The sequence below is a fragment of the Colletotrichum phormii genome (genome assembly GCF_030913505.1).
Source record: "Colletotrichum phormii strain CBS 102054 chromosome Unknown BDP81scaffold_42, whole genome shotgun sequence".
In the NCBI taxonomy this organism is placed as follows: domain Eukaryota; kingdom Fungi; phylum Ascomycota; class Sordariomycetes; order Glomerellales; family Glomerellaceae; genus Colletotrichum; species Colletotrichum phormii.
This window is the reverse complement of record NW_026851484.1, coordinates 192384-205723: the sequence shown is the minus strand read 5'-3', so window position 1 is coordinate 205723 and position 13340 is coordinate 192384. Positions and strand designations below refer to the sequence as shown.

The following is a 13340-nucleotide window of genomic DNA, read 5'->3' as shown; positions in this document are numbered from 1 at the left end:
TATCCCCGTAGAACACAGATGCCCTGACCTCGATGCTCTCCCGTTGCTCACCCGAGCTTGCGTCCCCCAGGTCAAACGAACAGTGAGGCACCGCTACCGCCTGGCCTCTCTCGGAATCGTAGCCCGCGAAAATGGCCACCTCGTCCGACCCCTGGTCTGGCATATAGTACCATTCGTGCTTGGGATTGTAGAGCACCTGGTAGACCTCATTGGCCACCGTCGGGAAGACCTCGTCAACCGTCAGGAGGTCCATGCTGGGGTCCATCGTCTTGGCATCGCAGTATGCCATCGGGTAGTCCCGCAGCGGCCCGCAGAGAGGTTTCCACACACTATTCCATGTGGGTCCCCAATTAGACGTTTGCCGAGAATTGTCAAAAAGCTTCTCAATACGGCGAAATAAACTCACTTGACGATCTGGTAGTGCCGCGATGCATAGACTGCGGCCTTGTCTTTGAAATACTTGGAAACTCGCCCCGATATTTCGTCGGTCGTGTAGTCTTCATCGCGACGACGCACAATAAAAGTAAGGCACACGCAGAAAAATGGCGCGTGAGATGGGCTCGCAGTACATACCGATATAAGCCGATAGCGCCGGCTGAGTTGCATTGTCCCTGGACTTCGGCTGGTACGGAAACGCAGGTTCGCGGCGCCTTACCATGTAGTCAAAAATGCAGGCCTCCTCTGCTCCCAATGTCTTCTTCAGACAGTCATGAACGACGGGGAGATAGAAGTTCTCTATCTTGGCCTCATCTTCAAAATCCTTTTTGGGAAGGCTGCCAGGTCCTGTCAGTTTGGCAATCCGGATGCCACTTTCTTCCCAGGCGAGACCCGCGGTCCGCAAGTTTCCGATCTTGATGTTGGGCACGAAGTCGATTTTGAAGTTGCTTTTGGGGAGACCCGGTGGCGCCGTGTAGTTCAATATGTAGGCTTTCTCCGTTCGGAGAGCCTCGCTGTCCGCGTTGGCGTATCGGAGTGTAGAGATCACTTCTGCCGACATTTTACAGGCGTCGTCAAAGGCAAATGGAATTATGAAGAAGGAGACGAGCAGGAAGCCAATATCTTTGCCAATTCTGAAGTTGATTTCCAGGGTGAAGAGGATGGAGGAAGGGTCTTCTTGAAGGCAATCAAGATATTTGCACGTTACGCTCCTGTACGTACGAGATGGATGTGGCGTCTCGCGCGGCCTGAAATCTGAACATCACAAAGAAACTAGGAGTAGAGCGTATTTGACTCAATTTGCGAAGATTTCGAACCTCCGGCCATCTGCAATGTTACCTGTTTCTCACTACAACTTGAGGATAAGAAAAGGGGCTGAGGGCGGGGTATTGGTTGATATTCCAAGCGAAGGATTTCTCAGAGGCCGCACCTAGCCCAACTCGGACGAATCTATCAGGATGTATGCACGTTTATAGCATGTTGGGTAGGATCATATGTTTTTGGGACAGTCTCTTGGTGTTGACTTCCTTCAAAGACGACCGTGTACACGCCACCGACCATGCCTGTTTGGATTAATGTTTTCTTTCAGTCGAAAGTACAGTAGCGTATCAAACTGGTCACAATTCCTTCGCGGAACCCCATAATGTGCGATCAGCGGGACAACTTGCCTTGGCCATCTACTTTCAACAGGCGCTTAGATCACCCATCTCCAGTGAGCTCCAGGCTCGATAACTGAAGTAGCCAAAGCTGAGTCTGGGAGTGACAATGGCCGAGAGCTCACTGCACTCATTTGCTCCCTTCAAACTGTAGATGATGTGCATGAAGCAGACGGCTCGTATGGAACGACCATGGCGACAACTATATAACTAACAGCAAGTTCCCGTCGATTCTCAGTCTATTCAACAGAAAATTGACAACTTCATTACCAAGCTTCTTCTTCACTTACATCATCTGACACTCCTGATCTACACCATGTCTACCATTACCAAGACCCAGCCCTGGAAGGCGTTTCCCCGCGAGCTCTCTGCCAATGCGGTCAAATTGACTCCAGAGGAGCTCAACATCCAGCGCTCCTACGGCACCCATGCGTCCAACACAAAGGGGCGCATTTTTACTATTGATGAAAAGACTCAGCCCTGGAAGGTCAACTGGCCTTCTGCTGGTGTTGAGGCACCCATCCTGACCGAGGAAGAGTTGAACATGCAGCGTTCCTATGGCACCCATGCGTCCAACACCAAGGGTCGTCTCTTTACCTTTGACAGCAAGCCATGTGGGTGGTGAATCCTTATCACGCTTTGCAAAGGAATGCTAGGGTTGCTGACATATTGAATCGAAGCCAACTGAACCTGCAGGGCCACTGCAATCTGTGACGTCCACGATGGAAGGATGGAGAGTGCCAGGGATTGGGGATGTAAACTACGTTTGATTGGCAACGCTACAGTATCAACTCTCAGTTAGGTGATGGGTACGGCGATCATCTACAGAATGTATCAATAAGAACTTTCAAACGGGACATTTCCTCGAAACAGTTCACGGGTTTCTTGAATCGTAGTCGTCTCTCCCTTTGAAACGTAGGTAGTCGCCTTTCGCGCACCAGCAGGAACGCAGGATGAAATTTGTGAAAGAGAATTTAACAGTCATAGTGGTAAATTACCATGCCACTGATAATTTACGACTGATCAAACGGCTGTTGTGTTCTGCAATAGTTGACGTCCATACCGATCTTGTGTATCGCAACTAAGGGCAACAGCATCACCTTGTTGTCATGGAAGTCGTATTGATGTAGCTTGCCAAAAGCAATGCAACTTTACTCTTGTGGTCTAATCGCCTCAATCGACTTGTTTGAGATATCTTTGGACTTGCTCCTCCAAATCCGCTTCATCAGGGGGGCTGAAGACAGTGCCAAGGATTAGACGAGCTGAGCAAGCAGTCAGTCAGGATGCATCACGAATACTAAGCCGTCCTCAGCTCCAGTAGACAATGTGATAGCGCAACTCACCAAGAATTGGAATGCGAATCAGTACATAAAGATAGAGGTAATAGATATACTCAAAGAAAATATTTTCAATTTTCTTGTCTGTGAGGTAGAGGTTGCGTGACTGTCTCTTAATGGCAACGACCCCAGGAGCCTGGATGTCGTAAAGTCCCTTGGCCGCCAACTGTATGGCTTGAGATTCGAAATCGGCGTCTTTGCTCTCTGTTGCTGGACGGTCCAAATACGAGGCGAGAAGGAAACAGAAGACGACGCTGTCTCCCAAGGCCTGGCCGGCACCTTGCCCACTGGTGGCTGGTAACGTGTGGGCAGCGTCCCCCAATAGCACCGCACCATGGGCACTCCAGAAGGGAAGGTTGGCAGTGGTCCAGATGGGATATACGCGATTTGTGCTCGGGTTTTCGAGAATGTGCTGTATGACAGGATCTTGCCAGGCCCCATGGCGGTTCCGCAGCTGTTGTCGGATTTCATTCGGGTCCATCACATTTTTCTGGGGGATATCAGGCTGGCCCCAGTTGGACCACCAACCCAAGATGCCTTGTTCCTCAGGGGCTGCAGAGTAGTTAGCCGAATGACCCGGTCGGGCCAAAGGTGAATACGACGCTCTTATTATATCGAACCGAAGCCGGGAGGTCGTGTACTGGAAGAAAGCCGCCGACGCCGCAGAATCTCCTGTTGTTGTCTATAGACGTCAGCATCAACGGACTGGTCCTAAGGAGATAGAAGAGCCTTGCTCGTAATGCGGTGACAAAAGGGTAGCATCTCCAGCCGGCTCAAAGATGGCCTCCTTCACAACGCTTCGTACGCCATCAGCGCCAAGCACCAGGTCGGCGCTTTCTTCTCGACCGTCCGCGAAGCGGACAATGGGCTTAGCACCATTGTTCAGATGTACAGCAACCACCTTGCGGTACTTTACATTGTTTTCTCCGACGATTTCCAGTAGGCAGTCTCGCAGCATGGCCCGCGGGCACGACACGGTGTATTCACGCGGGCTCCTGCCGTCATCCGTGGCTGTCGTGGCAAGAGAATGGCCTCGCGCGGTTCGGAAGCGATAGGTCTCGTTCTGGTAGCCTCTAGATTGAAACAGATAGTATAGACCTTCATCAATGTAGCGCAAAAGTCGCAAAGTCGTCGGGGTCAGCGCGATGATGTTCCCTACCACTGTGGCGGAGTCAGTCAGCGCGGCTGGCTCGGTTTCCAGCACCTGATGTTGATTTGCCTCGCCCGTCACTGGCGGCTGACCCCGGTGAGACTCATAGATACGGATGTCCTCCAAGGTAGATTTGGGTAGCAGCTTCTTCAGCTGCAGGTAGGCGGACAGCCCTGCCACGCCAGCGCCAACGATGATTACCTTCATGACTGGAAGTTGCGGCTGTTTTGCAAATGTATATGCACCATGGTTTTGGACCGTGGTCCGATCAGGCGAGTTCACAAAGAAATTTCCCCAGCTAAATGAGACCAGCTGCGTGCGGGTTGGTAAAGTAATGAACTTGGGATGAGTGGTAGCAACAGCAGCCGCTAATGCACATGCCGCTCATATACGGCTTGTGTGAGCTGTTTTGCGCAAGTTTAAAGGTGCAAGGTGTAGGGTCTCAGTGAATGTTACAACCAATAATCTCCTTCAAGGATATCCGATAAAAGCATAGCTCAGAATGCTTTCCCAGATACCTGGTTCATCTCTGTAATGTGTGGCGTGTGATTCGATGCAAACCGGTCCAATCCACGTACTCAGAGTCTTTGACACGGGATAGCTGTTCCGGAGTATTTGAAGCAGCTGCAGCCTACAATCTGGAAAGTGCATCCTTTTTCGCATCGGTCAACGTTCTGCATCTGTGTTGCGATCCTGATCCTCGTCCTCGCGACAATAGCTGAAGAAGCATTCTTTCATCATTACAAAGGTTGCCAAGATGAGGCCGTCGCTGGTTTATCAGGGAGCCACGCTTCTGTCGCTTCTCGCGAGCTCTGCGAGCGGCTACAAGACGGGCTTGATGGGCTACGGTCAATCATGGTACGATCCGACATGTGCCTATGCCTGTCGGGCTGTCATCGGATCGGCCCCGTTGGACTGCCCGGACGACAGCAGTATGGATATGGGCGGCATGGACATGCACGGGAGTTCACCCATGGCTCCATGCATTGCGGAGAATATTCCCTTCCTCTCCACACTTGCCTACTGCATGAACAGCTACTGTCCTGCATTTGGCGTCTCGGCCTCTAAGCTCGAGGCCTACTGGACCGACCAGGCTACTGGCGATGCGACCATGCCTCCCAAGTGGACGTACGGCGCTGTGCTGGCCAACATAACGCAGCCGCCAAACCGGACTTTCGAAACAGGCGACACGTTAAATTATACAGCTCTCATATCGGATATCGATTTTTCGTATCAGTACGACTTTGATGTATTTTTCGACTGGGAGGAGGCCATCCAGTCTACCTACGTGTAAGTCAGCGCCTCAGCATACAGCTAATAGACATATACTTACTTATAGTCTCGTACTCTAGTATCGTCATCATCTCTGTTGGTATGGCAACTCCAGTTTTGTTTTCGGTCATGAATCATCTACCTCTTGTGACCACTGCCATCGACAGGATCAAGCCTTACCTCATATATCCCTCCACCATCGCGGGATACAACATTCGTCCGCTCCCGTACCTTCTTGGCAATGCGCCGACCATGGGCCAAGGACTCTGGATCGCCATGTTTATCATTTTAAACATCATATTGGGCTCCATCGAATACAACAACTTTGCTGCAACTCATCCCTGGGGCTTCACCAAGAGGGCCGAGATATTGGCTTACGTCGGTTATCGCACCGGGCATATCTCCTTCGCCCTACTCCCACTCACTGTACTGTTCTCGTCCCGCAACAATGTACTTCTGTGGATCACGGACTGGCCCTTTTCAACGTTTCTGGTTCTTCATCGCTGGGTTGCCCGCGTGTGTGCCGTGCACGCTATCGTACACTCCATCACCCTTCTGGCGGCATACGTAAGCCTCGGGACTTACTACGCCGACGTCCATAAGCCATACTGGATTTGGGGCATCGTCGCAACCTTATGTCTCGTCGTGTTGTTGTTCCAGAGCGTCGTCTGGTTTCGTCGCGCTTCGTACGAAATCTTCCTCATGCTTCATATCTTTCTGGCCGTCTTCACAGTGGCCGGCTGCTGGTACCACGTCTACTATTGGAAACCGTTCAGTGGCGTGTACGAGCTGTGGCTTTACATGGTGAGCGGAGTCTGGTTCTTCGACCGCCTCGTTCGGGTGTTTCGCGTCATCAAAAACGGCATTCCGCGGGCGACCGTCGTCGAATTATCGCCAGAGACCGTACGCCTGGACATCCACGGGGTGAGATGGTCGCCCGATCCTGGTTACCATGCGTATATTTTCTTTCCCACGCTGCAGCCTCTGAAACCCTGGGAAAATCACCCCTTTTCAATAACCCATACCGCCATGTTGCGTTCTCAAAACCATTCACCTGCATCAGGACATGCTTCATCGCATTCGCAAGATGTCGGTATGCACAAAGGTCCGGAGCTAGTGGTGTCCCAGAGAAGCGCGAAAACGGGTACGGATTACCTTTCCATCTACATCAAGAAGCATAGAGGCATCACAAAGCTGCTGCGAGAACACGACAATATCCCCGTGCTGCTTGACGGCCCATACCGCGGTAACCTTAGTCGCGAGGTCCTAAAGTGCGACCGCGTACTACTAATTGGCGGCGGTATCGGCATCACTGGTCTTCTCACGTGGACACATTCGCACACGAACGTCAGGTTGGCGTGGAGTCTAAAAGAGACGTCTTTGCCCGTGTTGCAGGACCTCGAAAGCATGCTGAGCAGCATAGATGATAAGGTTGTCATGGTCGGTCAAAGACTGGATGTTGATGCGCTTCTACAATATGAAGTTGATTCGGACTGGAAACGAGTCGGCGTCGTTGTCTGTGGGCCTGCTGGGCTTTGCGACTCTACTCGGGAGGTTGTTGTTAAATTTGGGAAGCAGCACAAGACTGTCTTTGAGTTAGAGGTGGAAACTTTTAGCTGGTAAGATTGAGGCGCTCTGGGTTGGGAAGCTGTGATTTGATTACATCAGAGCTCAAAACATCCTAATATACTGGCAGCGATGGATTGTAGTGTTACGGCCAGCTAGTTGTAGTGAGGTATGTTTGCAGAAGTTAAGGCTGCGATACTGATAACAGTAGTAATCGGATGTAATAACCGGATGTAATAACCGGATGATTATTACACGTAGTCGAATAGTCTCAGGTAGGTAAGGCTTCGGTGATCAATCGTAGTCTTGTCAAAGAGGTTCTCAGGGAAGATAGCTGAAAGCGATCATAAGATCTGATACGAAGTTAATTGCTGAAGAAGCTATGGAAAGTCTGTCCTAGAGCCCGGCTCGAGTCCATCCTATATACAAGTCCTGATTCTGAACATATGCTTTATCCCTTGGGTTGCGCTGGATCATTCTGATCTAGAATGATCGTTTAGCCCCTAATGATGATGATGATGATGTATTTAACGTCTGGTAACAAAAGGACGTGCCGCCGGGCGCAATGCCGACATGGTCTATACTAATCTAAACTATATTACAGGCTACCGTCTTCACCTAACGTTCCTGTTCAATGACTCGGGCAAATTTCGGAAAAGAAATTACTCTCCTCTATCCATTCGCATAGAAGAGAGGCTCCCTTAGCAGAACCTAACAAGAAATCAATGCTTGCTTTAGCCGTACGTTGGCGGAGGTAGCGCGGTGTAGCCTTGCGTCCACGCTTGCAGAAGTAGAAATGGACTGGTGTCTTGGGTTTCCCACAGCTGCAGTTGAGCAACGCATCTTGATGAGCGAATCTCTCGTGGTATGCTGCAAAGTCTCCATGATGGGATCTTGCTGCGTATAGCCTTCCTAGTAAGTGCCGAGGGAGGCGGAGTTCGGGCGGCTTGGGGTGAAGAATTATCTCGAGGTCGGCATATTGCCGAGGGCATTGGGACAGCCATTTTCTGGCAAAGGCTTGGAAGGCAGCTGCTTTAGCTTGCCTTTCTAGGTGCGCTAATGAGGGCTGTGGTTGTGATTTTGGGATTAGTTTGCAGGCTTCCTTGGCTAGAGCATCCGCTTCTTCATTTCCTGGTACTCCCGTGTGCCCAGGGCACCACCAAACATAAACCCTGCCGGGGGTTGTCCAGCTCTCTCTTTGTCTCCGAGTCCAGGAGGAAGAGAGCCTATTGAAGGCCCTAAATCTAGCCTGGCTGCTTCCTGTGCTCTGGGAGTATAGTCTAGCCGCGACTGCGAGGTTGTCGAGGCAGATGTGGACGTTATCTGCCATACGAGCCGTAGGAGCCCGGGTGGCTTCCATCAGGCCGTGATACGCAGCATGTGCCTCCGCGTCATACACCTCAGTTTGGGAGCCGAGTGGTTCGGATCCGCGGAAGATCTGCCGTGTAGCTTGGTACCCTACCCAGCCTGCTCCGGCGGAGGTATTACTACCGTCCGACATCTGGGACCCGTTAGTATAGACAACAATATCCCGCTTAGAGAAAGTTGCCATCCTACCTACAAAGGAGAGGGCCTGTTCTTCTTTGGTCTTTTTAGGTTCATAGCCGACCCTAGCGAGGGCTATCTGCTAGTCCGCTAGTTGCTCCCAAGGGGGGAGTTCTAACGGATCGATATATTCGGTATTTTTACTTATGAGGCTTACCATTCGTCGTAGCCGTGAGTCTGGTCCTGATTTGTCCCTAAGTCTCGTTCGGAGAGGGTGTCGCTCGTCCAGACGATGGATTCTAGTGGACGCTGTGTGGAGCTTCGCATCCAGTATCACCTCTGCTGGGGGTAGAGCCGCCTTGCGCTGTAGGATCGGTACAGGCGTAGTTCTATATACGGGGACCATCGCTCTAATAGCTTTAGTTTGCGTCGCGTCCAGTTAGTATAGTAGACTACTAACCCCGTTTAAGATAGTACGTCCATTCTTTATCCGGCTCTTGCCGGGCCACCATACTTTAGATATATAATACTAAATAGATAATATATAAGAGGTGATCGCTCGACGAAGTAAGTACGTAGGCGCGCCCCAGACAGTGTTCCCTAGTCCCTATAGTCCATTAACTACTTAATATACTTTTACGGAGAGGTTTCTTACGTAACTCTTAAATATAAGTTTACGGTCGAAGTGAACGCCGAGCCAGCGTAGAGAAGAGCCTTCTTTAATAGCCTAAACTATATAATACCTCCTATCTGGTAAACCTACTATGATTAATAGGTTTTTGTCTTTTTGTCTCTTGGTAAAGTAGATTAGTTCGGACTTATTAAGGTCAAAAATAATTCCTTCCGTCGCGCCCTATTATCCTAAGGTTTCTTTCTATTCCTTAGTTAGGATATCATAGTTATTCTCTAGTAATATTAAGCTTACTAAGATAGCGACGTTATCGGCATAGCCGAAACAAGATCGCTTCCTTCCTAAGCGAGCTATACCTAGCTTAAAAAGAGGTTCGATATAGAGTATAAATAGAATAGGAGACACGGGTAAGCCTTATAGTAGTCCGCATTCAAGACCGAAGACTTTTCCTACCTCCCCATCAAGTCTTATTCTTGCTCTCCTTCTAGTAACAAAGCTTGAGACCTAGCGTACGAGGTTCTCCGGCTATCCTTGTTTGTAGAGGCGTCGGACCAGTCGTCCTGGGAGCACGGCATCGAAAGCCCCTTTTATATCGAGCATAAGTATAGAGGTAACCAGGCCTCTTTGCTAGGCGCACTCGATGTCGTGGATGGCCGCTACGATAAGGTCGCTACAAGAGCGAAGAGGGAGTGCTCCAAACTATTGATCGTGCAGAACACGATGTTTAACTACGATCCAGGCAAGTCGTCTGGCAATAAGTCTCTCTAAGCCTTTTCCGAGGACGGCCAAGAGCGCAATTAGCCTATAGGAGCACGGGAGTATCTTGTCTCTTTTTCCCAGTTTTTCTAGGATCACGAGAGTTGCTTCTTTAAAACAAGTAGGATATTAACCCTCGTATATATAACGTGAATGATAAGCGAGTGAGACAGACAAGCGAGTGAGACACAAAACTGCGCCGATGAGATAAACTGGCTTCCATATCAACATCAACAGCATCAATTCAATTCAAACTACTCGTAATCCTCATCTTCAGACATCTCTTCAATAAACTGGCACGTTCGTGAATTGTGTCCCGGGTGACCACAAACGCCACACCGTCGCTGACCTGTCTCGGCCCTCAGTTTGCGACCACTAGTACGACGCATTTCCTCCTGAACCTGCGCAGTCACATCTTTCTGTGACTGTATATCTGCTGCTTCAGCTACAGTAAGACTTCCTCCATGTTGTAGGCGTGTTTTCTTAGTTCTCCGTCGTCGACTGAGTTGGTTATTCTCGTCTCTAAGAATCTGTACCTCAGATTTAAGTAAGGCTACTTGGTGCATGATGCCTCTTGTACCTTTAGAAAGTCGTTCAATAGCCTCGCAAATAGAGGTTGGGGAGCTGCTTTGGTGACGAGTGATCCGACTCTTAATAAAGTTGGATTGAGAGCTTGCCTCTACTGGGTTGTTTGGTGTCCTTGAAACCCAAGGCGGAGGTGTCTGTGGTAGTGATGCTGGAGGCGTTGGAGTGTGTAGCCGGATATCCAGCTTTGATAGGACGCTTTCTGCACTCAGAGGAACAATCCCAGCTCCTCTAAAACCCCCTTGAATGTTTTTTTCAGTTATCGCTTGACTAAATGCGCTGCGATATGCAGGAAAGAAGTCCTCCTTTGAGATGTGGGTTACGCCCCGCCGCATCTTATCCTCAATTTGTTGCCCATACGCCGTCTTTAGCGGACCAAAGCACCCAACGTCAAGGGGCTGGAGTAGATGAGACGAATGAGGCGGCATACAAAGCGTAACGATCTTGTTTGCCTTGCAATATAGCTCAAAGTCTGTTGAGTGGTGACTTTCGTGCCCGTCGACGACGAGGAGGCGATATTGGCCTCTCAAACGTGGTTTCGTATGACGATCATAGTGCTGGATCCAATCTAGGCCTCTTTCATTTGTTGTCCATCCGTTTTCTGACGTCGCAATGACCCAGTCGTCCGGGAAACCTGACTCTGTATACCAGGTTGAGAGGTGATATTGGCCTGCAACGATGATGCACGGCGGGACGTTATAGCCTTGCGAGTTGATGGCTTGAATCACTGTAACCCATTCTCGATTACCAGGCTGCGCCATTTTTGTGTTTGAACGCCTTTCAGTACTTGTGACAACCATGCCAGATGCAATCTGGCCCATCATAAAGCCAGTCTCATCGAAGTTGTAGATATCAAACTGTTGGAACAGCAAAGGCTGATAAGGAGTAATGGGAAGGTACCATGGGCTGGCTGGCACCTGCCCTGGGCGAAGTGGGACAACTGGCTTAGTCATCACGGCCGGATAAAGGTGGGGCAACCACCCAGGCCGTCACTACCTACTTCGACCGACTCCTGCCTACAATGTAAGATAGAACAACAACAAGAAGAACAAGCAATAGGATCACCAACAGACGAGTGATAATTGCTACCACTATTTGTCGTATACGACCCCGTGAACCAACACAAACTCATCGATACCATACTTCGCGATTGTGTTCTTCACAAGAGCGAACCAGCCGCGAATAGCCTCTGCATCCTCGCATTGGGCCCTCTTGTAGTCGTACCTCCGAAAAACCCGCGTCCGCAATTGTGGTTGTCGTTTGACGAAGTTTAAGGCCCAGCGCTTCCCAACCGGAGGCGCGTCGCGATCAGCAAGCAGTCGATCAGCCATTTCTTCCACACCACGGATCCGGGGAGGGAATGATCGGGCATCTAGATCGAGAATGTGATCAACTAACGTCTGCTCTTCTAGCAAAGTAAGATTCCTCGAGTTCGGTATCCTGTCGCTTCGAGATGTAGAGCCCTTCAATCGTCGACTCAATGTTGCATGGCTGACCGAGTAGATCGTAGCTGCAGCCCGTGCACTAAGCTCTGGATTGATTCTGATAGCTTGAAGGGCCAGCTGTATGCCTGACTCATTACTTCTGGATGCCATGATGTGTTGTGGAAGAAACGTCTCCATTTGTGTTGAAGCATCATCGGCGCAGTTTTGTGTCTCACTCGCTTGTCTGTCTCACTCGCTTATCATTCACGTTACCCGCTATAAAATGAGAGGATAATATCCTCGATAACTGGCCATGTGTTACGCCCGCCGCAACTTGTCACTGTGGGCGCGTAGCTATATAATGCAGAACAAGGGACAATGATGCCGGGGTCATCATTATCGAAGCTTTTGCTTTGTGCCACAGTTGGTTGCCTTGTCCAGCTCGTAACACCATGCTATTTTCAAAGTAGTTATAGTGATTCCGTCGGTCCCAGGAATCGTGTTTCCTGCGGTGAGAACCGAAGACCGTACCTCGTCCTTCGTAACCTATGGGAAAGGAAGCGTAGCTTACCTTTATAAGACTAGGCTTTCTATTAGTATGTCCTCGGAGATTGCAGCGTTTCTAAGGAGGACGCGGGTAAATAAGTCGCGCTTCTTTTTTGGTTATAAGACACGCGTGTCTTAGTTATCTACATCTCGGAGTAGCGGGGTCTGAAAGGATCCTATGGCTTTGTACTAACCGACCATTTCAAATATATCTTTACTTAAGGAGGCTGAGGAGATCTTATCTTTCCAAAAGGCATCCTTGGAGCGTTTAAACTCGTAGAGGAAGTCCTGTTTTAGAGCTTCGACCTCCTCTTCTTCCCATTAATAGTTCACTCCGGCTACGCAGAGTCTTACTAACATCGCTCGCTTACTCGCATAGGATCAGTGTTTATATATACAGCTTTCGCTCCAGTATGGTCTCCCTATACCTTTCCCGAGCGTGCGCTTTATGGAAGCCGTAAGTGCTTTAATAAGACAGTCCGTAAGCTGTTGTGCTAGGAGATCTAAAGACTATGGGTCTTGGATGTTGCTTGTAGTGCGGCGCATAGGTTATAAGTTACGTTTAATGATGCCGAGGAAAAGCTCCTCGTCCATCGTATCGAGCCGAAACCTTCCCGGGGTCTGGCTGGGTGAATCGATCAGGGCCAAGGGGACCCGGGTAAGTAGAGATTCGTAGTCTGATATCGTGTATAGTGATGTTTCTATGCTAGTAGAAGCCCCATGGAGGTTACTGGACGCCCAGCATAAATCTAGGGTGTTGCCGCCTTTATACATAGGTTCACCTATAGGTAATATTAGGACAAGGCTAGCGGCTTCTGCCCATTCTACTAGGTTTTCAGCGTCTGGGGAACTCGTGGCCTCGGGCTACTACGTCTAATAGTATAAGTTAAAATCCCCCGCAATTAGTACTCGATCCTTAGGTTTGGGTTGCTAGGCCGCTAGGATGTTCTTGAGAGCCTGGCCAGATCGCAGAGAGCTACGAGGGGCGTTATATAC

General features: G+C 49.8%; 4 protein-coding genes across 4 annotated transcripts; 2 read left to right on the top strand and 2 right to left on the bottom strand.

The window, feature by feature from the left end:
• Position 1: 1 nt before the first annotated feature.
• Positions 2-763, bottom strand: BDP81DRAFT_271069 (uncharacterized protein; the record flags this gene model as incomplete). The annotated part of the gene is made up of 3 exons (XM_060582931.1): positions 2-329; positions 407-497; positions 574-763. Coding segments are annotated over 3 exons (609 nt in total), but the record flags the coding sequence as incomplete, so codon positions are not given.
• A 1145-nt stretch (positions 764-1908) lies between these two features.
• BDP81DRAFT_455851 (uncharacterized protein) lies at positions 1909-2394 on the top strand (the record flags this gene model as incomplete). The annotated part of the gene is made up of 2 exons (XM_060593106.1): positions 1909-2206; positions 2378-2394. 2 exons carry the CDS (start codon positions 1909-1911, stop codon positions 2392-2394), a joined length of 315 nt encoding a protein of 104 aa, XP_060437891.1.
• A 371-nt stretch (positions 2395-2765) lies between these two features.
• Positions 2766-4286, bottom strand: BDP81DRAFT_455850 (uncharacterized protein; the record flags this gene model as incomplete). Its single annotated transcript, XM_060593105.1, has 3 exons — positions 2766-2854; positions 2936-3601; positions 3632-4286. 3 exons carry the CDS (start codon positions 4284-4286, stop codon positions 2766-2768), a joined length of 1410 nt encoding a protein of 469 aa, XP_060437890.1.
• A 631-nt stretch (positions 4287-4917) lies between these two features.
• On the top strand, positions 4918-6974 carry BDP81DRAFT_466479 (ferric reductase like transmembrane component-domain-containing protein; the record flags this gene model as incomplete). The annotated part of the gene is made up of 2 exons (XM_060594398.1): positions 4918-5369; positions 5432-6974. 2 exons carry the CDS (start codon positions 4918-4920, stop codon positions 6972-6974), a joined length of 1995 nt encoding a protein of 664 aa, XP_060437889.1.
• Between the last annotated feature and the right edge of the window lie 6366 nt (positions 6975-13340).